This window comes from Bos indicus x Bos taurus, chromosome 4 (genome assembly GCF_003369695.1).
Source record: "Bos indicus x Bos taurus breed Angus x Brahman F1 hybrid chromosome 4, Bos_hybrid_MaternalHap_v2.0, whole genome shotgun sequence".
NCBI classification, from domain to species: domain Eukaryota; kingdom Metazoa; phylum Chordata; class Mammalia; order Artiodactyla; family Bovidae; genus Bos; species Bos indicus x Bos taurus.
This window is the reverse complement of record NC_040079.1, coordinates 109,864,781-109,892,031: the sequence shown is the minus strand read 5'-3', so window position 1 is coordinate 109,892,031 and position 27,251 is coordinate 109,864,781. Positions and strand designations below refer to the sequence as shown.

At 41.0% G+C, this 27,251-nt stretch overlaps 2 protein-coding genes across 3 annotated transcripts in view; one reads left to right on the top strand and one right to left on the bottom strand.

Annotated features, from left to right (window-relative positions):
- Window positions 1-20,077, bottom strand: part of PEX1 (peroxisomal biogenesis factor 1) — an 81,575-nt gene extending 61,498 nt beyond the window's left edge. Inside the window, exons 1-3 of the mRNA XM_027540186.1 lie at window positions 19,770-20,077; window positions 12,643-12,786; window positions 10,277-10,360 (exon numbers count right to left, since the gene is read on the bottom strand). Coding sequence (XP_027395987.1) covers window positions 10,277-10,360; window positions 12,643-12,786; window positions 19,770-19,895 — 354 coding nt within the window. The 5' untranslated portion in view covers window positions 19,896-20,077. The remainder of the gene's footprint in view (window positions 1-10,276; window positions 10,361-12,642; window positions 12,787-19,769) is intronic.
- A 141-nt stretch (window positions 20,078-20,218) lies between these two features.
- RBM48 (RNA binding motif protein 48) lies at window positions 20,219-26,994 on the top strand. 2 transcript variants are annotated; one of them, XM_027540187.1, is made up of 5 exons: window positions 20,219-20,364; window positions 20,880-21,070; window positions 22,569-22,714; window positions 24,032-24,585; window positions 26,181-26,994. In XM_027540187.1, the coding sequence occupies exons 1-5, from the start codon at window positions 20,254-20,256 to the stop codon at window positions 26,265-26,267; spliced, it is 1,089 nt and encodes a 362-aa protein (XP_027395988.1). In that variant the 5' UTR covers window positions 20,219-20,253; the 3' UTR covers window positions 26,268-26,994. The 2 variants fall into 2 exon arrangements, with proteins under 2 accessions (XP_027395988.1, XP_027395990.1); XM_027540189.1 differs by lacking the exon at window positions 20,880-21,070 and having other exon boundaries at window positions 20,242-20,364.
- Window positions 26,995-27,251: the final 257 nt, after the last annotated feature.

The following is a 27,251-nucleotide window of genomic DNA, read 5'->3' as shown; positions in this document are numbered from 1 at the left end:
AGTTAATTACAAGGGAACCCCCATAAGCCTATCAGCTGATTTCTCTGCAGAAACACTGCAGGCCAAAAGGGAGCAGCAAAATATATTCAAAGTCTTGAAAGGGAAAATTCTGCAATCTAGAATATTCTATCCAGCAAGATTATTGTTTAGAATAAGAAGAAAAATACAGAATTTCTCAGGCAAGCAAAAACTAAATGAATACACCAATAGTAAAACTATGGAAATATTAAAAGATCTCTAAATAGAAAAGAAGCAAGGAGATATAGAAAGGGAGAAATCATGACTGGAAAGTAAATCATTTAAGCTGGCTAGTATAAATATCCAAAAAAAAGGAAAAAATCTATTTGTGAAAGTGATGATAAATACAAGCAACAGCAAAAAGATAAACATGAAGATGTAAAAAAGGACATCAAAATCATAAAATGTGGGGAAGGACAGTAAGAAAATGCACATTCTTTTTTTTTTTTAGAATATGTTTGAGCAGATATGACTATCAGTTTAAAGCAAGCAGATATACAAAAGGGTTAACATACTTAAAAAACAGGGCAGTCACAAATCAAAAACATAAAATAAAGGCACAAAACCCAAAAAGAAGCATAAAGTAAGCCATCAAACCACAAAAAGAAAGAGGAAGAAAAACAAAGAATCAACTGGAAAACAAGGTTTAATATGGCAATACATACATATGTATCAATAATTACCTTAAATGTCAATGGACTGAATGCTCCAATCAAAAGACAGAGTGGCAGACTGGATTAAAAAAAAAAAAAGACCCTACAGTATGCAGCCTATATGAGACCCACCTTATGGCAAAGGACACAGATTAGAAGTGAGGGGACAGAAAAAGATATCTCATGTATTGGAAATAAAAGGAAAGCAGAAATTACAATACTTAACATCAGACAAAACAGACTTAAAAACAAATGCCATAAAGAAAGATAAAGGACAACATATAATGGTAGAGGGAGCAATACGAGAAGATGTTATACTTGTCCACATACATGCACCTAATCCAGGAGCACCCAAATATATAAAACACATACTGACAGACATGAGGGCTTCCTTGGTGGTTCAGTGATAAAGAATCTGCCTCTAATTCAGGAGACGTGGGTTCAATCCTTAGGTTGGGAAGATCCCCTGGAGAAGAAAATGGCAACCCACTCCAGTATTCTGCCTGGGAAATCCCATGGACAGAAGGAGCCTGGATGACTACAGTCCACCGGGTCAGAAAGAGTTGGACACGACTTAGTGACTAAACAACAACAGACATAAAGGGAGAAACTGACAGCAAGACAATAATAGCAGGAGACTTTGACAGCCCACTCACATCAAAGAACAGATCTAGACAAAAAATCAATAAGGCAACAGGAATCCTAAATGACCCAACAGAACAGTTACACATGCCCCCAAAGTAGAATATACGGAGAAGGCAATGGCACCCCACTCCAGTACTCTTGCCTGGAAAATCCCATGGACGAAGGAGCCTGGTAGGCTGCAGTCCATGGGGTCGCTACGAGTCGGACACGAGTGAGCGACTTCACTTTAACTTTTCACTTTCCTGCATCGGAGAAGGAAATGGCAACCCACTCCAGTACTCTTGCCTGGAAAATCCAGGGACGGGGGAGCCTAGTGGGCTGCCGTCTCTGGGGTTGCACAGAGTCGGACACGACTGAAGCGACTTAGCAGCAGCAGCAGCAGCAAAGTAGAATATACATTCTTTTCAAGTGCACATGGAACATTTTCTAGGACTGACCACACAGTAGGGCATAAACTAACCTCTACAAATTCAAGAGTATAGAAAGTATTTTAGGCATCTTTTCCAACCACAATGGCACAAAATTACCAATCAACCACAGGATAAGGAATGAGGAAAAGATTACGTAGAGACTAAACAACATGCTACTAAAAAACCAATGAGGAAATCAAAAGGAAGTTAAAAAATGCCTTGAGACAAGTACAGTCAGAACACAATACAAAATCTATGGCCGGTAGCAAAGGCAGTTCTTAGAGGGAAGTTCATAACAATAAAGGTCTTCCTCAAAAAACAAGAAGAATCTCAAACAACTTAATCTACCACATAAAAGAATTAGAAAAAGAACAAACAAAACCTAAAGTTAGTAGAAGGAAGGAAGTAATAAAGAGCAGGGAGGACATAAATCAAGATTAAAAAAAAAATAGAAAAAAAATTATTAAAACCAAGAGCTTGGTCTTTGAAAGGGTAAACAACATTGACAAACCTCTGAGCAGGCTCATTAAGAACAGAGAAAGAACCTATATAAAGACAGTAAGAAATGAAGAAGGAGAAATCAACAAATCCTGCAGAAATACAGAAACCCATAAGAGAATACTGTGAACAATTAAACGCGGGGAACTCCCTGATGATCCAGTGGTTAGGACTTGCAGCTCCTCACTGCCATGGCCCTGGTTCAATCCCTGGCTGGGGAACTGAGATCCTGAAAGCTGCACAACATGTCCAAAATACAAAAACAAATTATATGCCAACAAATTTCACAACCTGGAAGAAATTGACAACTTTCTAGAAACATACAGCCCACTGAAATTGAATCAAGAAATAGATCAGTTGAACAGACCAATCACTGAAAGTGAAATAGAATCTGCAGCGATAAACCTCCCTACAAACAAAAGCTATGACAGACCTAGATGGCATATTAAAAAGCAGAGATAGCACTTTGCCAACAAAGGTCCATGTAGCTAACGCTATGGTTTTTCCAATTGTCATGTATGGATATGAGAAAAGTGAAAGTGAAAGTTGCTCAGTTGTGTCCAACTCTTTGAGACTCCATGGACTATGTACAGTCCATGGAATTCTCCAGGCCAGAATACTGGCATGGGTAGCCCTTCCCTTCTGCAGGGGGTCTTCCCAATGACTCTACCAGCTGAGCCACAAGGAAAGCCTAAGAATACTGGAGTGGGTACCCTATCCCTTCTCCAGTGGATCTTCCTGACCCAGGAATTGAACCAGGGTCTCCTGCATTGCAAGCAGATTCTTTACCAACTGAGCTATCAGGGAAGACCTATGGATATGAGAGTTGGACCATAAAGAAGTCTGAGCACCAAAGAATTGAGGCTTTTGAACTGTGGTGCTGGAGCAGACTCTTGAGAGTCTCTTGGACAGCAAGATCAAATCAGTCCATCCTAAAGGAAATCACCCCTGAATATTCACTGAAAGCACTGATGCTCTCTTCACATCTGGCCCCCTGATGTGAAGAGCCGACTCATTGGAAAAGACTCTGATACTGAGAAAGACTGAAGACAGGAGGAGAAGGAAGTGACAGAGGATGAGATGGTTGGATGCCATCACTGATTCAGTGGACATGAACTTAGGCAAACTCTGGGAGATGGTGAGGGACAGGGAAGCCTGGTGAGCTGCAGTCCATGGGGTCACAGAGAGTCGGACATGACTTAGCAACTGAACAAGAAAGAACAAACCAAAGTCCAGGACCAGCTGGCTTCACAGGTGAATTCTACAAACATACAAGAATAATTTATACTGGGCCTTTTCAAACTCTTCTAAAAGACGGAGAAGGAGGGTACACTCCAAAAGATATTCTACACAGCCACCATCATCCTGATACCAAAACCAGACAAAGATACATCAGAAAAGAAAGGCACAGGCCAGTATCTCTGTTGACTACAGATGCAAAAATTCTCAACAGAATATTAGCAAACTGAATCCAAGAACACATAAGAGATCATACACCACTACTAACTGAGATGCATCCCAAATTCACAAGGATGGTTTAACACATGGAAATCAGTCAATGTAACACAGCACAGAAACAAAAGAAAAGTCAAAAGAACACATGATCATCTCAACAGACCCAGAAAAAGAATCTGACAAAGTTTAACACTCCTTCACAGATCACAGCCTTGTCATAGTGAAGGGACTTGAATAACTCAATGAAGTTAAGAGTCCTGCCATGCAGGGCCACCCAAGACAGATGGGTCACAGTGGAGAGTGCTGACAAAAAGTGGTCCAATGGAGAAGCGAATGGCAAACCACTGGAGTATTCTTGCTGTGAGACCCCCATGAACAGCATGAATAGGCAAAAAGACGTGACACAGTCTGGAAGGTGTCCAGTATGCTACTAGGCAAAGAGCAGAGGGCAATTATTAATAGCTCCAGAAAGAATGAAGCAGCTGGACCAAAGTGGAAACAACACTCCAGTTGTAGATGTGTCTCGTGGTGAAAGTAAAGTCCAATGCTTAAGGAGCGATACTGCATAGGATCTGGAGTGTTAGGTCCATGAAACAAGGTTAATTGCATATGGTCAAGCGGGAGATTGTAAGAGTGAACATCAACATTTTAGGAATCAGTGAATTAAAATGGATGGGAATGGGAGAATTTAATGCAGATGACCACTACATCTACTACTGTGGGCAAGAATCCCTTAGAAGAAATGAAGGAGCTGTCATAGTCAACAAGAGTCTGAAACATAGTACTTGGGTGTACTCTTAAAAATGACAGAATGATCTCAGTTCATTTCAAGGCAAACCATTCAACATTACAGTAATCCAAGTCTATGCCCCAACCACTGATACTAAAGAGGTTGAAGTTGACCAGTTCTGTGAAGACCTACAACATCTTCTAGAACACACACACACACACACACACACACACACACACACACACAAATGTTCTTTTCATCATAGGGGACTGGAATGCAAAAGTAGAAAGCCAAGAGATACCTGGAATAGCAGGCAACTTTGGCCTTGAAGTACAAAATGAAACAGGGCATATGCTAACAGAATTTCATCCAGAGAACATACTGGTCATAGCAAAGCCCCTCTTTCAACAACACAGAAAGACAGCTCTACACATGGACGTCACCAGACAGTCAATACCGAAATCAGATTGATTATATTCTTTTCAACTAAAAATGGGGAAGCTCTATACAGTCGGCAAAAACAAGACCTGGAGCTGACTGTGGCTCGGATCATCAACTTCTCATTGCATAAAAGTTCAGACTTAAATTGAATAAAGTAGGGAAAATGACTAGGCCATTCAGCTATGACCTAAATCAAATCCCTTATGGTTATACAGTGGAGGTCTTGAATAGATTCAAGTAATTAGATCTGGTAGACAGAGTGCCTGAAGAACTATGGATGGAGGTCTGTGACACTGTACACGACGCATGACCAAAATCATCCCAAAGAAAAAGAAATGCGAGAAGGCAAGGATGTTGTCTGAGGAGGCTTTATAAGAGTTGAGGAAAGAAGAGAAGCAAAAAGTAAAGGAGAAAGGGAAAGAGCCCCAACTGAATGCAGAGTTCCAGAAAATAGCCAAGAGAGATAAGAAGGCCTTCTTAAACCAACAGTGCAAAGAAATAGAGGAAAACAATAGAATGGAAAAGACTAGAGATCTCTTCAAGAAAACTGGAGATATCAAGGGAACATTTCCTGCAAGGATGGGCACAATAAAGGACAGAACGGGTAAGGACCTAACAGAAGCAGAAGAGATTAAGAGATTAAGACAAGGTGGCAAGAATACACAGAACAACAATACAAAAGAGTTTTTAATGACCCAGACAACCACGATGGTGTGATCACTCACCTAGAGTCTGATATCCTGGAGTGTGATGTCAAGTGGGCCTTAGGAAGCTTTACTAACAACAAAGCTAGGGGAGGTGATGGAATTCCAGCTGAGCTATTTCAAATCCTGAAAGGTGATGCTGTGAAAGTGCTGCACTCAGTATGCCAGCAAATTTGGAAAACTCAGCAGCGCCCATAGGACTGGAAAAGGTCAGTTTTCATTCCAATCCCAAAGAAAGACAATGCTGAAGAACGTTCAAATCATTGTACAATTGCACTCATCTCACATGCTGTTAAGGTTATGGTCACAATACTTCAAGCTTAGGCTTCAACAGTACGTGAACTGAGAACTTCCAGGTGTACAAGATGGGTTTAGAAAAGGCAGAGGGACCAGAGATCAAATTGCCAACATTTGTTGAATCATAGAGAAAGCAAGGGAATTCCAGAAAAACATCTACTTCTGCTTTATTAACTAGGGCTTCCCTGGTGACTCAGCTGGTAAAGAATCCACCTGCAATGCAGGAGACCTGGGTTCAATCCCTGGGTTGGGAAGATCCCCTAGAGAGGAGAACGGCTACCCACTCCAGTATTTTGGTCTGGAGAATTCCTTGGATTTGCAAAAAGTCAGACACACAGCTGAGCAACTTTCAGTTTTTTTCACTTTCATTAACTATGTTAAAGCCTTTGACTGTGTAGATCACAACAAACCGGAAAATTCTTAGAGATGGGAATACCAGACCACCTCACCTGCCTCCTGAGAAACCTTTAATGTAGGTCAAGAAGCAACAGTTAGAATTGGATGTGGAACAACAGAGTGGTTAAAAATTTGGAAAGGAGTATGACAAGGATGTATATTGTCACTCTGCCTATTTAACTTATATGCAGAGTGCTGCTGGCTGTGCTTAGTCACTCAGTTGTTTCCAACTCTTAGTGACCCCACGGACTGCAGCCCACCAGGCTCCTCTGTCTTGGGGATTCTCCAGGCAAGAATACTGGTGTGGGTTGCCATGCCCTCTTCAGGTGATCTTCCCAACCCAGGAATTGAACCCAGGTCTCTCACATTGCAAGCAGATTCTTTACTGACTGAGTCACCAGCCCAAGAATACTGAAGTAGGTAGCCTCTCTCTTTTCCAGGGGATCTTCCCAACCCAGGAATCAAACCAGGGTTTCCTACATTGCAGCTGAGCTACAAGCTCAACTACGAGGGAAGCCCTATATGCAGAGTACATCGTGCTAAATGTTGGACTGGATGAATCACAAGCTGGAATCAAGATTGCTGGAAGAAATATCAACAACCTCAGAGTATGTAGATGATATTCCTTTAATTGCAGAAAGTTAGGGTGAAAAAGCTGGCTTAAAACTCAACATTACAAAAACTTAAGGTTGTGACATCCAGTCCCATCAGTTCACGGCAAGCAGAAGGGGAAAAAGCAGAAGCAGTGACAGATTTTATTTTCTTGGGCTCCAAAATCACTGCAGATGGTGAGTGCAGCCATGAAATTAAAAGATGCTTGTTCTTGGGAAGGAAAGCTGTGACAAAACTAGACAGCAGAGTAAAAAGCAGTGACATCACTTTGCTGCAAAGGTCAGTATAGGCAAAACTATGGTTTTTCCAGTAGTCATGTATGGATGTGAGAGTTGGACCATAAAGAAGGCTGGGCACGAAAGAATTTATGCTTTTGAATTGTGGTGCTGGAGAAGACTCTTAAGACTACCCTTAAGACTACCAGAGATCAAACCAGTCAATCCTAAAAGAAATTAATCCTGAATATTCATTGGAAAGACCAATGCTGAACCTCCAATACTTTGGCCACCTGATGCGAAGAGCTGACTCACTGGAAAAGACCCTGATAGGAAAGATTAAAGCCAAAAGGAGAAGCAGGCAGCAGAGAATGAGATGGTTAGACAGCATCACTGACTTGGACAAGAATTTGAGCAAACTCCAGGAGATAGTGAAGGACAGGGAAGTCTGGTGTGCTACAGTCCACGGGGTTGCAAAGAGTCAGACCCAACTTCACGACTGAACAGCAACAACGTGATAAAAACTCTTTCAAAAGAGGGTACTGAGAGAACATATCTCAATATAATAAAAGCCTTTTACAACAAACCCACAGCCAATGTAACCCTGAACAGTAAAAAGCCAAAAGCATTCCTGCTAAAATCCAGAACAAAACAAGGATGCCTACTCATTGCTTTTCTTCACCATAATATTGGAAGTCCTAGCCACAGCACTCAGACAGAAAAAGAAATAAAAGGTATTCAGATTGGAAGGGAAGAGGTTGAATTGTCATTATATGCAAATGCATCCCTACTCAGTCACTCAGTTGTGTCCAGCTCTTTGTGACCCCAGGGACTGTAGCCCTCCAGGCTCCTCTGGTCATGGGATTCTCCAGGCAAGAATACAGGAGTGGGTTGCCATGTCCTCCTCCAGGGGATCTTCCTGACCCAGGGATCGAACCCTAGTCTCCTGTGTCTCCTGCACTGCAGGCGGATGCTTTATCACCAGGGAAGCCCATGTGCGGATGACATGATACTATATACAGAACACCCTAAGGTCTCCATACAAAAACTACTAGATCTAATGAATGAACTCAGCAAAGTAGCAGCATACAGGATTAACACTCAAAAATCAAGTTCTACCTTACTTAGTAATTTGGAATACGATAACATGGCAATGGATGAAGCATTACTTTGGAAATATGAAAAACTCAGCATTGTTATAGTTGTGGTCAAGAAATGAATAAATTAAAGATAAAAAAAAAATCAGTTGCATTTGTTTTATATTAACAGTGAAGTATCAGAAAGGAAATGTAAGAAAACAATACTTTTAAACTTGGACCAAAATAAAATACCTAGGAATAAACCTGACCAAGGAGGTGAAAGACTTAGACGCGGAGAACTATGAAGTATTAATATAGGAAATTAAAGAGAATTCAAAGATATGGAAAGACATCCCATGCTCTTGGACTGGAAGAATTAATATTGTTAAATGGCAATACCACCCAAAACAATCTACAAACTTCACGGAATCCGTACCAAATTACCCATGACATTTTTCACAGAACTGGAACAAATAATCCAAAAATTTATATGGAACCATAAAGACCCAGAAGTGCCACAGCAATCCTGAGGGAAAAAAACAAAGCAGAAGGCGTAAGCCTCCCAGATTTCAGACAATACTACCATAAACAAAACAATGCGTGTTGGTACAAAACCTGACATGTGGATCAGTGGAACAGAATGGACAGCCAAGATATAAACCCACACACCTATGGTCCATTAATCCATTCATCTTCAACAAGAATATAGGACAATCAAATGGGAGAAAGTCTCTTCAGCAAGTGGTGCTAGGACAGTTAGACAGCTGCATGTGAATCAGTGAAGTTAGAACACACCCTCACATCATGCACAGAGATAAACTCAAAATGGCTTAAATACCTAAACACAAAATATGACATCATGAAACTCCTAGAAGAGAATACAAGCAAAGCATTCTCTAACATAAACTGTGCCAATGTTTTATTAGATCAGTCTTCCAAGGCAATAGAAATAAAAACAAAATAAACAAATGGGACCTAATCAAACTTACAAACTTTTGCACAGGGAAAAAAAAAAAAAGGATAAAAAGACAACCTAAGGAATGGGAGAAAATATTTGCAAAATGATATAACTGACAAGGGCTTAATCTCAAAAATATATAAACTGCTCATATAATTCAAGAAAACAGCCAATCAAAAAAAAAAAGCAGAAGACCTAAGTAGACATTTCTCCAAAAAAGACATACAGATGGCCAGTAGGTACACGAAAAGATGTTCAACATTACTAATTATTAGAGAAACCAAAACCAAAACTACAATGAGGTATCACTTCACCCCAGTCAGAATGGCCATCATTAAAAAGTCTACAAGTAACAAGCACTGGAGAGGGTGTGGAGAAAAGGAAACCGCCCTACACTGTTGGGAGGAACCTAAGTTGGTGCAGTCAACAAGACAGTATGGAGTTTCCCCAGAAATCTAGAAATAGAACTACTAAATGATCCAGCAATCCCACTCCTGGGTATATATCCAGACAAAACTATAATCCAAAAAGATACACGCACCCCTATGTTCAGAGCAGCACCGTTCACAACGGCCAAGACATGGAGACAAGCTGAACACCCATCAACTGATGGATGGATAAAGATGCGGTGTGCATATACAGCAGGATACTTTCATTCTTTTGTAAAAAAGAACAAAACAATGCCATGTGCAGCAACATGGATGCAACTAGCTATGGGATACGAAGTGAAGTAAATCGGGAAGAGAAAGACAAACACCATACGATATCATTTACACGTGGAATCTAAAATATGGCACAAAATGAACATATGTACTAAACAAAAACAGACTCACAGACAGAAAAGACCTGTGGTTGCTCAAGGGGCAGCGGAGGGCAAGGGAAGGACTGGGGATCTGGGACTAACAGATGCAAATTACGTACAGAATGGATAAACAGCAAGGCCCTACTGTTCGGCACGGGGGACTGTATCCAATCTCCTAGGGGTAAATCATAAGGGACGGGAACAAAAAGAAATGTATACATGTGCATCATTGAGTTACTTTGCTGCACAGCAGAAATTAGCACAGCACTGTAAATAACTATACTCCAAAAAAACATACAAGACACTGATATTTTGAAGCAGTTTGACCTTAAACTTGGATAGTGCTCATTTTGTTTTCTTTACCAGTATCTCCCAATCATCTGCTGACAGGGGTTCCACCTCAACTTGCTGACAAGACACCACATGGGAACAAGGCTTGAGAAACACCTGGAAAAAAATTAAAGGATAAAACTACCATTAAAAGACTTTTTAATATCCCTGGAAAATAGGAACTTCTCTCTTTCAGCTCTGTAGTCACGTGTGTGTGTAGTCCTTTATTTGACAAATATTTATCAAGCTCTTCTTAGGTAGGTGCTGATATACTCAGCATTTTAGAAAAAAAATTTCACAACTATAAAATAAAGGGAAATACATCCTAGCACAATACACGTTTTAAAAAATAATATAAACATAACCATTTAAAGAAAAAAATGTAAGTTAAAAAATAGAAGAAAAACAATGATGTCATCAAGTCAAGGCTTGATCTAGTATATAAATACTATTGTTTCTAGATGTTCCGCAACAAACTTCAAGCCATGGTGCTTCTGGAAAAGTTAGTCACACACTGAAATAGAGATCAGAACCAATCATTTAGAATTATTCAAAAGTATAATCATTCACAGCTAAAATATAGTGAAATAAATACTCTGTCACTCCAGTCTACAGAGACACAGGAAGGTTAGTGTCTCTCAGGAATCTGGAATCCACTCACTTTCTTTCCACTTCTATGGGCATTTCTGGGGATTAGAGGAGTAAGAGCCCCCGAGGAGTAAATGCTCCCTCTCGCTTTTGTGGGTTGGAGCAGAATTTCCCCGAGCGTCTTGCCCGCTCCCCAGTTGTTCCCCTCGGCGCCTCCCACAAACACTACTCGAAAGGCGGGACTCTGAGGAGGCATAAAGCGAGAAGCTGGTGTCCGGTCAAGCCAGTCCACTTCCTGCCCCCATCAATGACGGGGGCACAGCGCCTTAGTGGAGCCGCTGCAGTCCATACAGAGAACGTGCAGCAAATTAGACAGCAAATTCACTTTAGAGCAGATGGGAATTAAAAACAAGCAGGCCTGTTCAGGGTTCGGATATTTCCCAAAGAGAAGTGCCATGTACACAGAGAGCAGAATTATGTTAGTTATTTCCATAACTTGCTATGGAAACCTGGGCAAAACAGTCCATTTCCCTAGGTTTGTAGAACAAGGCAGCAAAGTCAGTGATTTGTAAGGCTACTCTGGTGCTAAAGTTTGAAGATTCCAGCAAAAATTTAAGGTAAGCAAGAGACTACTGCTAGGCCAATGGATTTCTCATCAGTGGCTTATTCTCATTATCAGAAATGCACGTGAACAAAACTAACCTGTGTTCAAAATAAGTTAAAACTTATTTTGAGAAACTGGTGTGTGCATGCTAAGTCGCTTCAGTCATGTCCGACTCCGTGCGACCCTATGGACAGTATAGCCGCTAGGCTCCTCTGTCCATGGGATTTTCCAGTCAAGAATACTGGAGTGGGGTGCCATGCCCTCCTCTAGGGGATCTTCTGGGCCCACGGACTGAACCGGAGTCTCCTGCATTGGCAGGTGGGTTCTTTACCACTAGCGCCACCTGGGAAGCCTCATGAGAAACTGGTAATAGAAAGCAATTTAGCCCCATCTATCAAATTTGTATATGTGTGGCACCCTAGACTTGGCGATTCAGTTTTGAACATCTATTTCATTTCTGGGAATTCCCTGGCAGTCCAGTGGTTAGGGCTCCATGCTTGCACTGCAGGTGCCACACATCTGACCCCTGGTAGAGAAACTAAGGTCCCACGTGCTCCACTGTGGCCCCCCCACCAGAAAAAAAGTTTTTCATTTCATACATATACAGAGATGCTCAATGCATATTATCTTAACATATGGAAAGGATCTCTGATACAGTTTGTGGGGGGAAAATTGCAGAAAATATGTATGATCTCCTTCTTTAACTCCTAACGGTCTAGTGAGACCCCACAGTACACACTCATTCCGAGGCTGGGGTTAGAGAAAGGGAAAAACATTTTTTACTTTCGATTGTAAAATATTTGTACTGAATATGTGTTACTTCTGCAGTTTAAAATATTTAAAAACATAAACTGGTGAATATGATAAAGTAGAGACAGACATGAGTCCTTAAGCTTTGGAGTTTACAATTTAAGCATAGTAAGTAAAACTGAATAATTCATAAAGAATAACTGAACAAATTCAGGAACCTGGAAACTGAGTACAATAAAAGGTAGACTAGAAAATCAGCTAGTGAGCATGGGAGACTATTAGATGCTGACTTAACAGAGCACGTGACAGGTAGTATGCATAACTTGGATATCTTATGCTGGTTGCAGTAGCTCACAAGTTAGGTGTCATCTTACCTCCCTAAGACATACATCTGAACTTTTACTTCTTTTGCTATATAACATTTTAAACAGTCACTGTCATCACAGTTTGTGCTTACCTGTGCCCCATTTGAGAGTCCAAGTTTCTGACCAACTTGTCTGTTAATTTCAGCCACATTTTCACCTTCATCACTAAAATGTCTGCCTTCCACCCAGCTCAAGAATGCAGGCTGGTGACCCCAGGCTACTTCTATAGCTTGATTCTATTTATTCAAGAAATAAGAAATGGGGGAGAAAGGTTTTGAAAGTTTTTATACGCTTCTCTGGATTCACAGAAAAGATAAACTACAACTGCAATGCACATGTACAAAAAGAGTTCTATAGATAGTTGATAGCTCTCTGTGACCACCTTCATCACAGCATTTAAAGCTGTAATCATTTCCAGTTCCTAATGTGACGATACTATGGGTGAAACCAATACCTGTATATCCTTAATGGCAGGATAAACTGATTCAGCCACTCCAGAGCTCACAGCGGCAACAGCAGCAGGGAGCCAGAAAACTGAGATAGCCTTTGACTTATTTAGGATTAATGAGTCAAAGAAAAAACCACACCAGAACATATCCCTGCAGTATTTTCTGTAATTATGAAAACTCAGGGCTATCTTTATATGTCTAGCAATATGGAAACAAGCTATAAATTTACTACTTTAGTAAAGAATAGGTAAATAAGTAGAAACACGTAATCAATAAAAAGCGTTAGCATTTATTTATTAGATGAGTAATAAAAGCACATGGTAAAAGCACAGAAAGTATAAAGACATAAAATGTGAGGGCTGATTCCTGTTCCTGAGATTACTGTTAATAGCTTCTTTTATGCATTGTAGAAATTTTGTATTATTCAGCTTAAGTAATTTTAAGCCTTGAACTATGGAAACATGTTTATAAGTCAAAAAAGCAAAGTATAAAATTTATTCTCATTAATAGCAATTATATGTTATTAATAGCAATTATATAAAATACGTAAGTGTATGTCTAAGGATTAAAAGCCATTTTCTATGATTAAAAAAATTACAAACTTATTACAGAAATATTAGAAAGTACATAAACCTTGGAAAATATATAAAAGGAATTACTGATCTTCCCATGTGAATTATCAACCATGTGATATAATTTGGTCTTTCCTGGCTAACCCTTTTCTCTACGCACAAGTTAACTGTTGTATTACAGTTATGATTTAGTCTCCTTTTCCCCCACTTATACTTGTTATTCTAAGTATTTTCACATACAGATCATTTTTAATAAAAAGTAAGGGCTTCACTAACAGCCATTAACACTCAACATCTCAGGAAGTTTCAGTACTGTTGTGCTGTGCTAAGTCGCTTCAGTCGTGTCCAACTCTTCGCAACCCCACGGACTGTAGCCTGCCAGGCTCTTCTGTCCATGGAATTTTCCAGGCAAGAATACTGGAGTGGCCATGCCTTCCTCCAGTGTATCTTCCCGACCCAGGGATCAAACCTTTGTCTCTTACATCTCCTACATTGGCAGGTGGGTTCTTTACCACTACTGCCACCTATTAAATTCACTTAAATCAAAATAAATTTATTAAGTTTAAATTATTAAATTCATTTATTTACATCAAATTTTACTATCTCAAAACGAGCTATGGACTGCTTATTGTATTTCTTTTAGTAGGAGAAATTTCAAAGAATGTTGGGGCCACTTCCAAGACAATATAAGGTACTTTAAATTTATTAAAACTTTGTTTTTAAGAAATCATCATTTATCACTTAGTTGTGTAATTTTTCTCGCAATTCTCCACAGGAGAGTCCAACCTGTCTGGCTGACAAAATCTTTCCACTGAGAACAGTGTGATATGGCAGAAAGAGCCCCAGATCTGGAGTCAAGTCTTCAGTTACTGAGTCAGCTGTTACTACATGAGCTGAGAGGATGAGAGTCTGGGATATCAGAGTCAGTGACTTTTAATCCAGATCAATTCTCCTACTTCATATGAAGAAACTTTTAAAATCACAGACGTTAAATAAGGAAACATGCCCTGCAATATTGGAAAAAACAACAACAACTCACCAACTCCCTGGAAAAGGGAAAAATCAACTTTGTGAAATATGAAAAATACTTCACTTATTCCTTTGGTCAAAAGGTAGTCACCAGGGACTTACCTGGTAGTCCAGTGGTTAAGAATCTGCCTTGCAATGCAGGGGACATGGGTTTGATCCCTGGTTAGGGAACCAAGACGCCAACTAAGCCTGCAGCCCCAACTACTGAGCCCTTGTGCTCTGAGCCGACACATCACAACTAGAGAGTCAGTGCACCACCGTGAAGATCCTGCGTGACCCAAGCAAGACCCACGTGCCACCACTGAGACCCGATGCCGCCAAATCAATACATATATATATATATTTTTAAAGTGGTAAGCAGACCCATATGTTCAGCTGCATTTAGTAAACTTTGCAGACTAATGTTCTGAGTCCATTTTTATGTCAAAAATCTTTCACTTGGACCACAGAGCCCCTGGGCACTCAGGAAGAGAGAAGAAAAAGACACACTGTAGAGAAAGGAGCCCCTTTTCCAAGAGTTCAGTCAAATTAACAAATGACCGACCATCCGCTGTTCCTGCCGCTAAGTCGCTTCAGTCGTGTCCGACTCTGTGCGACCCCAAAGACAGCAGCCCACCAGGCTCCCCTGTCCCTGGGATTCTCCAGGCAAGAATACTGGAGTGAGTTGCCATTTCCTTCTCCAATGCATGAAAGTGAAAAGTGAAAATGAAGTCGCTCAGTCGTGTCCGACTTAGCGACCCCATGGACTGCAGCCTACCAGGCTCCTCCGTCCCTGGGATTTTCCAAGCAAGAGTATTGGAGTGGAGTGCCATCGCCTTCTCTGGACTGACCATCTAGTTTTGCCCAAACCCATGGTATCAGTATCACTTGAAGGGAACTGCTGGGTAAAACCACAGGCTGCAATGCCTTAGTTCAGCCAGGTCCCAGGCCTGGCTCATCTCTGGCTAACACAAAGGAAATGCAAAACTGTACCTGGTTATTTTTGGAGGGCTATTTACGTTCATTTGGTTGCACTCAGTGTGGATTTGAATCCACTCCCCTGCTTCAGCAGTGCAGACAAAGTAACTGAGTTCCAGTAGTGGTTCTCAGCTGAGGGTATCTGAGCCCCAGGAGACATTCAGCTATGTCTTGAGACACTCTGGGTCACGACGGGGAGGAGGGGTGTTGCTGGCTCTAGTTGGGCAGAGGCCAAGTTGCTGTTAAATAATATTCTACACTACACTACCCAGGACAGAGCCCCACAACAACAAATTTTCCAGCCCAAAATGTCAATAGTGCCAAGGTTAAGAAATCCTGAGTTAAAGCATACTCTGGGTACCGAGTCTTGAAACACGGACTTGGACAATAAGATAATATTTGAAACACAGAACAGAGTATAACAAGTGAGCTGTTACCACACAAACACAGCAGTGAAGTTCTGAAAAGGAGACAAATATGGGCAGGAGAGAATCTGAAACTACATGGGGGAGGTAGGATTATGCTGTTTTTAGTAGCGTCAGATGCAGAAAAATGTTTTCGGGAAGAATAGCTTGAGGAAGAGTACAGAGGTGGGAAGGAGCTGGGTTATGGAGGAAACAGTGAGAAGGTGAGCATGGGAGAGGTAGGTGAGTTATTGTTGTTCAGTCGCTCAGTCGTGTCCAACTCTGTTGAGACCCCATGGATGGAATCTGCCAGGGTCCTCTGTCCATGGGATGTTCCAGGCAAGAATACTGGAGTGGGTTGTCATTTCCTTCTCCAGGGGATCTTTCTGACCCAGGGATTGAACCCACGTCTCCTGAACTGGCAGGCAGATTCTTTACCACTGAGCCACCTGGGAAGCCAGGTGAGTTTTAGACGAGGGCAAATTAACTGCATGGAAATGTACTGGCTGATTTCCTTACACATTAAAGCACAGACATGACCTAGATATAGATAGTCTCTTTGACTGTGAATATTGTATGATTCTGGAGTAGTGGGTCTTGACTCGGTGCATCCAAGAAGCCTTAAGATACTTTTTTAATAAAACTACAGATGCCTGAAGTCCACTTACCCCAAGATTCAGATTCAGCAGTCCATCAAAACACCAAAATGTCTATTTTTAAAGCGTTTAGCAACACAGTAAATACAATTACCACTGCTGCATTAATACATGAAAGTGGTTGGAAGTAAACGCTGAGTTCTCATCACAAAGGAAAACATTTTTTTTCCTTTTTATAATTTTGTATCTATAGGAGATGACGGATGTTCACTAAATATTTTGATAATCATTTCATGATGCAAGTCAAATCATTACGTGCTGTACACTTTAAACTGACACAGGGAGACTTCCCCGGTGGTCAGGTGGCTAAGACCCTGCACGCCAATACAGGGGCCCGGGTCTGATTCCTGGTTGGGGAACAAGATCCTGCAAGACGCAACAAAGATCAAAGGTCATGAGAGCAGCAACTAAAGACCCAGCAGGACCAAATAAAGAAATAAATATTAGGAAAGAAATGTACACAGAGCTGTATGTCAATTATATCTCAATAAAACTGAAAGGGGGAAAAAAAAAAGGTAAGTCTGATACAGTTCAGAAAATCATTCTAACTTTTTTTCCTTTACAGTATCATCTGTATTATGTATTCGATGCTTCAGCTGATGTAAAATAATTCAACTTATTAACTCCTAATTCATGCCTTTCTGCCTTAATAATTACTCATGGGGGCTTCCGTGGTGGTCCAGTAGTTAAGACTCCACCTGCCAATGCAGGGGACACGGGCTCCCTCCCTGGTCTGGGTAGACCCAGGTGCTATGGGGCAGCTAGGCCCACGCGCCCCGGAGCCTGTGCTCCACAGGAGAGGAGAGAAGCCACCTAGATGCCAAGTCTCGAACCACATAGAGTAGCCCTTGCACGCCACAACTAGAGAAAGCCCACGGGCAGCAATGAAGTCCCAGCACAGCCAAAAATAAATAAACAATGTAAAAATTATGCTTTCTAACTCAGTAATTTCTGAAAGCCTATTTTAACCAGAAAATAAAACAATGTTTTATTATATATTACACAAAGATATGTTACTTTTAACTTTTTCTTAAAATATAATTATAGTATCATTTTTAATGTCTAAAAATTGAATACAATATAAACGTTCAACCAGTGAACAATTAAATTATGGCAAACTTATGACAGAACACTAATCAACCTAAAATTAATCAATGTCCCTTGTGGTTCAGCTGGTAAAGAATCCGCCTGCAATGCAGGAGACTGGGTTTGATCCCTGGGTTGGGAAGATCCCCTGGAGAAGGGATGGGCTACCCCACTCCAGTATTCTGGCCTGGAGAATTCCATGGACTCCATAATCCATGGGGTGGCAAAGAGTTGGACACAACTGAGCAACTTTAAAAAAAAAAAATGACAATTACCTTTTAATAAAATAAAACACTCATAAGACTGTAAGAAAACATCAGTATACAAAACTACCAGTGTGTGCAGGCCTTGATTTCTGTTAAAAATAGAGATCTGAAATAAAACAAAGATTTGAAACAAAACTGGAAGATTTGATCCAAACTGTTAACGTTTGTTATCTCTAGGTTTGGGAGTTATGGGTACCTTTTATTCTCGTTTATAGTTTTCCATGCTTCCCAAATTTTCTACATAACATGTATTACTTTTATAATTAGGGAGAAGAGTTGGCCTAGTCTTCTGACACAGGCTAGACAGAAACAACAGTTTGTTCCAAGGCTAAGGGAGTTTAAGTTTCAAAAAGATATCCATGAATTAATTCTTGCAAATACTTATCAAAGGCTTAAAATTTAAAACAAAGATGAAGACCGTTAAACCTCATACAGCACCCACATTCTAGGAGCAAATTAGTTACTATAAGGAAGCACTCCTATAAACTCACCAGGTGAGGAGTGTTTCCAATAAACTCCTGAGGTGATGATTTAAATTTCCATCAGAGCTGACTGAGAGCACGGGGGCGGCAGGATCTACCTAGGGCTTGGTGACAAAACTAACTTATCTCCTGCCATGAGGGATAGCTCATTAGAGCCTAGAGACTGTCTGCTGCTCAGATGCTCAGTGACTCTTTGCCACTCCACCGACTGTAGCCCGCCAGGTTCCTCTGTTCCTGGAATTCTCCAGGCAAGACTACTGGACTGGGTTGCCATTTTCTCCTTCAGGGGATCTTCCCCACCCAGGAATCGAACCACCGTCTCTTACATCCCCTACCTTAGCCAGAGGATTCTTTACAGCTGTCACCCGGGAAGCTCCAAGAGACTCTCTATAGTAAAAGCAATAATGGCAGGATCCACTGAAATTAACATGCTTTGAAAGATTGGGGGAAAACAATCTAGAAGAGTGGTTAAAGGGAAGTAGCTAAAATGGAGAGGTGGGATATTTAAAATTTTTGCAAACTCCTAAATATTTCCTGCAAGGATCAGCCCGTAATGGGTTCTATGCATACAGGATTTTCAAAGATTTCAAGTATCTTTTTGTCCTCATAGCACACTCAAACTGGTAGACCAGGTGCCTCTATTTTATAATTACGAAACTAGGGATGTGGTTAGAACTATGAACAACCACAATCACAATGTCCAGAGGGCAACTAGCTGCAGAAGTCCAAGTATGCATAATCCCACTGCACGTTCCGGGCACACCTCGGCGGTATTCTGAGCAGCGGAGACGCAGCGAGAACCTTCATCTTATTAATCTCTCTCGCAGCTCAGTCTCTATTAATTTACAGGAACTCTTGGGCCACAGTCAGGCAGGCGCACCTGGAAATCACTGGCAGCAAAAACGTTTTTTACGATCGAAACAAAACACAACCCGCAAAGACAAACCCGACTTCTCCAGAGCTTTTCCAACCTGGAGTGAGGAATAGCTGAATTCAGAGATAGAATTATCAGAACGTTTGAAAGCCCAGTTTCACCGAGTAAAGACCTGGAATACGTACGGCAAGTTAACGCAAAGGCCCGGGGCTGCACCCGACATGGTAGGGCTGCAAAGACCGCCCGGACCAATCCTGCTCCAGAGCGGCCCACGTTCTGGCTGCTGAACAGGTCGGCGGCGCGGGGAGAGCAGCCCGCGTCCCGCCGTCGGGAGACACCCGAGCGGCCGCTGCGTCCCGAAAAGGCCCGGGTCCTGGGCGACCGCAGAAGGCCCCCTAGGAGTCCCGAGTCCGGGCTGGGGAGTCCGTGGGGCGGGCGCGTTACCTGGAGCAAGTGCAGCTGGGCCACTAGGCGCCGCGGCAAGTGAAGGAAGCAGTCGCGCGCGTTGGTGAAGGCCACGGTCACGGCCGCCCCGCCACCAGAACCCGCCAGCCGACCGCTGCCCCACATACTCCGCAAGCCAGGGCCCCGCCGGAGGCCCACCCCAGCGGACCGGGCTAACTGCGGACCGAGGGCGTGCGGGCCAGATACGCTTGATCGGCTCCGCCCCCAGGTCCCGCCCCTCGCGCCCGTCGCGCCTCGGTATCGGGAGCGTCAAGCAAGTCCACTCCGGCTCGCCGGGCCTCTCCGCCGCGCCGCTGGAGGGCGGCAGCTCGCTCGCCGCCTACTTGCTCACAGGAAACGATGGCCAACCCTGTCGCTCCTTCAGCCAATCTCGGCGCGCCTTGACCCATCCCTCTCTCTGATTGGATAATCAGAAGGGCAACAGGCGGATGTTGTCGTCTCTGCGAGGGCCAAAGCCGGCAAGATGGCGTCGAGTGGAGGGCAAATTGGGGGCGTATTGGATCACCACGTCCAAAGGGCTGTGTGTGACTCGAGAGCCAAGTATCGGGAGGGCCGACGGCCTCGCGCTGTGAAGGTAAAGTGATTTTGGTTTCATTCGTTGTCGTCGGTAGCTTTATGTGAGCTGTAGCTTCACACGCCTAGTTAATGTAAATAAAGTCTTGAAAGGCTGCGGTCACACCCATTTGCTGGAGATGAGTGTGAGGAACGCCGGTACTCAGGTAGCAGATACTCTCGCGGCCTCTTTGGTCAACTGTTGGAGCTCCCTGAAAACGGGGTATGTGTTTTAGTCGTATCTTCCGGGTTTACAGTAGTGAATATTTAACTCTTTCCTGTAACATTTACCGAGGCAGCTTCTGAAGACATGTCGATTGGAGGCAGTCTATTATGTGCTTTAGCTCGAAGCCCTCACATGTAGGGTGAATTATTGTTTCTACAAAGAGAGGGGCAAAAAAAAAAAAAAAACTTTTCTACAGACCTGAACAGAGTAGTTTTTGTTTTCAGTCCTTTTTTTTTTTTTTTTTTTAAATAGTAACAGCTTGTCTTAGGCTTGTTTGTGAAATACATTTAATGTGTCTGCATCTCTTTTAGGTATATACAATCAATTTGGAGTCTTGGTACTTATTAATACAAGGAGTTCCTGCAGTGGGAGCAATGAAGGAATTAGTTGAGCGATTTGCTTTATATGGTACAATTGAACAGTATAATGCTCTAGATGAATACCCAGCAGAAGACTTTACAGAAGTTTATCTTATTAAATTTCTCAATTTACAAAGCGCAAGGTAATATGCAAGTTAAGCAGTGTCTCATTTCCTCTGTTCCCATTGCTATCATTTTGGCCTCCCTTATTCTTTCATGAATTACCCAGTAATCTAACATGGCTTTTAATTTTTTCCCAATATTCTTAATGTAAGTGTTAGCTTTATCAAAAGTCTGTCCATCAGGTCATCTCCATGGTTAACCATTTTCTGTCTTGTAGTGTGGTAGAGTAAAAACTGGGTTTGGACTAAGTTTTCAGGTTCCACTGCTTACTAACATCATGACCTTGGACAAGTTATTTAATCCCATTAAACCTGTTTTCCTGTTCTATAAAATGTGTATGGTAAAAAAGGGTCTACTTACTGAAGTTGTATGAGGATGAAATGAGATAATCCACGTAGAGGGCTTAGCAGATGCGATGCCTCCTGTTCAGAATGCAGTAAACAACATGAGCTTGAATTGACCCCATCTTTTTTTTCTTCTCTATAGCATAAATCCTCTGCTGTAATAAGGGAAATATGAGATGCCTTATCTTATATTCTTGTCACTAATATGCTTCAAGCCCATCCTTCCCTGGCTGTTACAATTCACAGTTTCTGTGCTACAAATAGTACTGGGGTATATGGGTCATGTATTGTTCTCCAGTTGCTCTTATGTGTAATCTCACTGCCCTAACCAACTTGTCAGCTCCTCATGGTTAGGGAAGCATATTTTCTTATTGTGCATTCATTCCATGAAGCTTTTGCATCTCCCACACCCCTTTTACGATGAGCCAGACAGTGTGACATGTGGATTTGAATCCTGGCTCCACAAACCAAGGTGAGCTTGGACAAATGATCTCCCCATGCCTCAGAGTCATCATAGGGATGTTGAGAAGCGTGATTTCAAGTGAAGCATTTAAGCATTTAGGCCACTGCCTGGCACATGGTAAAATCTCAGTGAGTATTTCTTACCATTTTCCCTGGACACAGAAGTACTTAATTTTGTAGTAATTCCTGGCCGGTCATAGATGTTTAGTAAGTATACATTAAATGAATACAATCCTCTCCTTTTCTCGTTTACTGTTACATATTTGTGTCTCCTCCATTATTAATAATTGTAATATTTTTATTAATTTCTTATCTTTGAACCCCATTATAGGAACACATTGTGCTAAAAAGGCTAAGCTGGGCATGAGCTAATTCTTGAGGGCCTTTTAACACAGAATCTCTATTTCATGACCACAGATTGTGTACCTCAGGCCAACCAGCTGAATCCTATGTTGGTTAAAAGGAGTCTGGATATTTTTGGAAAACTTAGCTTAAAACCTATGAAGACTCTTGGGAGAGGGGAAGAAAGGCTCTGAAAGAATATGCAGTGGATCAGTAGGGTCAATACCATTCACGTGCAGAGCATCTTAACTCCCAAGACATAGGATTTATGTACACAACAAAATCTGGACTCTGCTTTTTAGATCAAAGCATTGTATACTAGTTAAGCTTTCACCCTAAGTAAACCATGATATTGTGAATTTCTGTTTAGGATAGCCAAGAGAAAAATGGATGAGCAGAGTTTCTTTGGTGGGTTGCTTCATGTGTGCTATGCTCCAGAATTTGAAACAGTTGAAGAAACCAGAAAAAAATTACGAGAGAGGAATGCTTATGTAGCAAGAATGACTAAAAATAAAGGTATGTAAAGCCTACTACTAAACACCTCCTATGTGTCAGGCATTTTGCTGAGTTTATCCTCCTAGAGTTTTCCCAGTCTAGTGAGTATAAGCTACGAAGTTTTTTCTTTACAGAATGTTATGTAATCTGGCCTGGGAAGGGATAGATGTTATTTCATGGAAGACTCCTGCAGGATGAGAAAGGTGGCTGAGTTCTGAAGGGAAAGTAGACATTACTGAGAATGGGAGAGGGAGAGGAACAGATGGAAAGATGGGCCAGAGGAATAAATGAGCATCATGCATTTTCAGGAACTGTGAGTAATATATGATAAACACAGCACAGTAGCTTATGTGTGAATCTGAGATTAGAAAAGGGGACAGTAAGTGAATCCTGAAAGGCCTGTGTCCATGCTGAGGAATTAAGGCTTTGACCCCAAGACAGTGAGAAACAGCTTCGGATGTGCAGACCAGTTTGAACTGTGAATCTAAAACTGAAAACAGTGGGGAAATTCCACTGTTGATCAACACGAGCTGGCCAGATGCCCTGTGTTTCTAATCAAGTTGCCCTGGACACAAAATCCCAGTGCACAGAATGGAGTCATAGGATCTAGTTCATGGATTGTAGAACTAGAGGAGTCAGCACTGGACTATGATAGTGTGTGTGGTCTGAAATCCGAATAATTCTAGAGGCTCAAATTACCACATTTTCACCCTTTAGTTAAAAAGACAGTGTCTAAAAAGCTGTTGAAAATGATGAGTTTCTGGCTGGTTGGGTAAGGGGCACCTGGCAGTGTGAGGAGAGATGTGGGAAACTTACCTGAAACTTTGGCAAGAGCTGTTGGGAGCCTTTGGTCATTCGTAGGCACTGAACTATAATCTGTGTAAATGTGTAAAGAACTGGCTCCAGGAAAAACCTGTCCGTGTGGCAAAAGAAATGATAAACTATGGACCCAGCATATTGTTTCCTTTAAAAACTACAAACACAAACTAAGAACAATACGTTCAAATAGTAAAAATACTTTGAAGATATAAAACGTTTTCTGTGTAATGACATGGAAAAACTCCCTAAGATGTAGAGTTAACTGGAAAGCAGAGAGATACAGAGAAGTGGGTATTATAGGAGAACAAGAGGGCTAAGTGGGAGGGAGAAGACTGGACAGATACCCTTTTTAGCTTTTAAACCATGTAAATACAGTACTTGTTCAAGAATAAATTTTTTAGGGTAGCATTCATTAACATCTTAATGTTTCTTTTTAAAGTTACGTGTTTCTACATGGTGAAAACAGTAAATGAACCATTTCTGTTTCCCTTTCCCTGCCTTTTAAATTGTAACATACAGATCATTACATGACAAAGAAGCATAAAGATGCAAAAGATTTTAGAGGGGCCTTCCATTCAAAGACATCTGGATTTCCTGCAGCCTCTCTGAACACTTCTACTGGGAACTCAGATCTTTGTCTTCCTTATTCTTCTGAGTTGCCTTTGTGTTATTTCTCCCCCAAGTGTAAATGTTCATCAGGAGAACGTGTAGACAGACCATCAAACTCCTCTCAGGATGGTAGAAACTTTGATGAAACACTGGGGCGTTGTGACCACTGTGACTCTCTGCAGAAAATGCAGATGAAAACTTTACAAAATTCACTGGCCCGCCCTGGCACACAGAAGGCTCTCACTCCTTCAGAGGCAGTTGACAGGTTTATGCCTAGGACAACACAGCTGCAGGAGCGGAAAAGGAGAAGAGAAGATGACTGCAAGCGTGAGACTCTTGCTGAAGCATGCACAAGTAGCAAGGAGGTTATGATTGGCCCCCAGTTACCAGGCATCCCTAAAGTGGACACGCATGATGGCTCCTGGAATACAACAGCGAGTTTAATTCGGGAGAAACTTAAAGAGGTAAGATCGCTTAACAAAGAAACTTTTAAGAGACAGTTTGGTTATAAGGACTGACAGCTAAGTGGAGAATTATTTGTAGGAACTTCAGTATTGTCATCTTTTTTTTTTAGTGTTGTCATTCTTTTTTTTCCATTTTTAGTTTTTAGATGTATTTTCCTACAATTCTGTGTTGAAGTAACTGAATTTGACTTACAGATACGTATTTGTTTTGATACCTTTAATCCTTTCTTTAAGTATATTTTATGTTACTCTAGGTAGAAAATATAAAAGCAGTAGTTTCAGTCAGATCAGTCTATGAGAATGGAGCCCAGGCCCTCCCTTTTTAAACAAAACTATCCCTCTCCAGATAGTTGTAATATGAGCCAACGTGGAGAACTACTGCATTGAGGGGAAATTATTATAATTTATTTCTCAAGTTCACAATTATAAATTTAAAAATTCAAATGCTTATTTTGCTTCTTTGATAATCATAGAAGAAGGTGAGATTTCTAAAGATTAGGCCTGAAGGTCTGCATTTTAATTTCATATTTCTTAAGTAGACTAGACCTATTGATAAATTGTCCTCCTTAAGTAGTAGTTTTTTACTGTTATTTACATTATCATTTTCCATTTTCTAAGCACAAATAAAAGTTGATATTTGAGATAGCTTTTGAAAGATACCTTACTATGGGGCAAGTCTTTAGAAATCATCTGAAGGAGAAAGACCATTCTCTTGTACTTGAACTCAGGTTCAGAAAATGCTTCTCACATAGTGGTACATATATTTCACAAATGTGAGTAAGAAAGGCTAAGGGAGATTATTTTATGTACCTTTTCTTAACATCAAAGTTATATCCAGTTAAGGACGAGGAATTATTTTATAATAAAAACTGAGGGACCCAGTTTTTATGCTTAAACTTCTGTAGCATTGTTTTCGCTCGTGCTGGCGCCCAGCCTGCGGGTGTGATAGACTGAGACACAGACACACCTTACCAGAGCCGACTGTTTTCAAGAAAAAGTTAGGTCCACGTCCTAGATTTAGAAATTGTAGAAGAAAAATACTAAATACAGTTATGTCAGATTCTAGTAATTTTCCATTTTAAGTGAAGACTGTTGTATGTCCTTTAACTTAGATTGTCTACTTTGTTCTGATGTATTTGGTTTCATTTTTCCTTGAGAAATTGAGGATTCTAGCATTTTTGCTTATTTCTCTACATTTTTCTTCCACCATCCTGGCTGGACCCTCCTTGTCTCTGAATATATCAAACATTATCGTGTTTCAAGTTAACACAAAACCAGGGTATCTCTCTGTATTCATAAAATTACAAGTGACTTCAGAAAATAACAGCTCTATAAAGGAATGTTAAAGTAGAGCATACATTTACTTTTCTCCCCTCAAAATTTTTCTTGGCTTTAAAAATTTTACTCCCATCAGTATTTGGACAGAAAACTTTGCTCTGTGCCTAGACTGTAGGCTGCACCTTGAACCTGGGCTGACTGCCTTAAGTGTGGTGATGGCAAAGATTAAACTCCTGGGTGTACATCTTACCTCTTCTAATAATTTATTACTCTTCTACTATAAAAATTAAACTGTTGGTGGTTCTCTTTAAAACTAGGTAATTTCATCTGTACCAAAGCCTCCAGAGGACAAAGTGGAAGACGTGCATAGAAGTCGTCCTTTAAAACAAAGAAGAAGGATATAAATTGCCTGCAGTAAATTAATATTTTTAGAGGACTACTTTTTAGGCTGTCACTTGGATTCTTGAAGAGATTTTTACTGCTGGTATTTTTTTTTTTTTAATGCACTCTCTTCTTTGTAGTTTCATTCAAGCTACTTGTCTAATTTAGTTTCATCTTTTAAAATTAGTTTATCGTGAACAAAGAACATGCCAACCAATTATGTCCCTTTAAAAAAAATAAAACTTTTCCAGATCCTCCACTCCGTGATTTTGGTTACATCCTATTGGCTGGAATTGGGCCCACTGCTGTTCCTAACAGAAGAGTGTAGAATGTCAGATGTTTAGGTTTTCTATTTGTTTTTGAGGAAGCAGGAGAAAAGAGGATTGTGAATGGCTAATTCACAACATTTGCTCCAAGATCTAAGGTTGTTGGCTTAACTTAACAAATTAATTAGTTTATCATTACTTATTATATCAATTGATGTTATTTTGATCCATACTTAATATTATAGAAATCATTCATTACAACATTATTTCTCATGTTGCAATCACTATATGTAAACCAATTGAAGGAACTATAGGTACTTTACAATATAAAGACAGGCGACCAGGATCTGTTTCTGATTTTAATAATTTTGGGTGAGTAACATTCAAAAACTAGAAGTCAGGATATGTTGGAATGCCAGGGCTTCAAAATCAAGACAACTCTGTAAAGCAAAAAAGTTAATAAACTGTTAGCACAAAGCTGAAATGAGAAGCATATATGCTTTAGTTAACTTCAAAGATAATTTACTTCGTCTGAGGCAGAAACAAATCTGTATTTGTAAATGGTAGACTTTCACCACCACTTCCCACATTTTTTCCCTGTCAGTGGGCCACATAATTGGAGGTCCAAGTATGTCCAGGCTGTTTGCTGTTTTCTTTTTTTGCTGATAACAGTAACCAGAAGAGGCCCATACCAGATGGTGTCCCTTCTTTTTCTCTCCCCATCCTAAGGGTATCTTGCCT

What these genes read in the sequence shown, in the direction of transcription:
- RBM48 (XM_027540187.1), top strand. Translation starts at nt 20,254, where the DNA reads ATGGCGTCGAGTGGAGGGCAAATTGGGGGCGTATTGGATCACCACGTC. An exon ending in GACGGCCTCGCGCTGTGAAG is followed by an intron (nt 20,365 to 20,879) that starts GTAAAGTGATTT and finishes CATCTCTTTTAG; the next exon opens with GTATATACAATCAATTTGGA. An exon ending in AAGAATGACTAAAAATAAAG is followed by an intron (nt 22,715 to 24,031) that starts GTATGTAAAGCC and finishes TGTAACATACAG; the next exon opens with ATCATTACATGACAAAGAAG.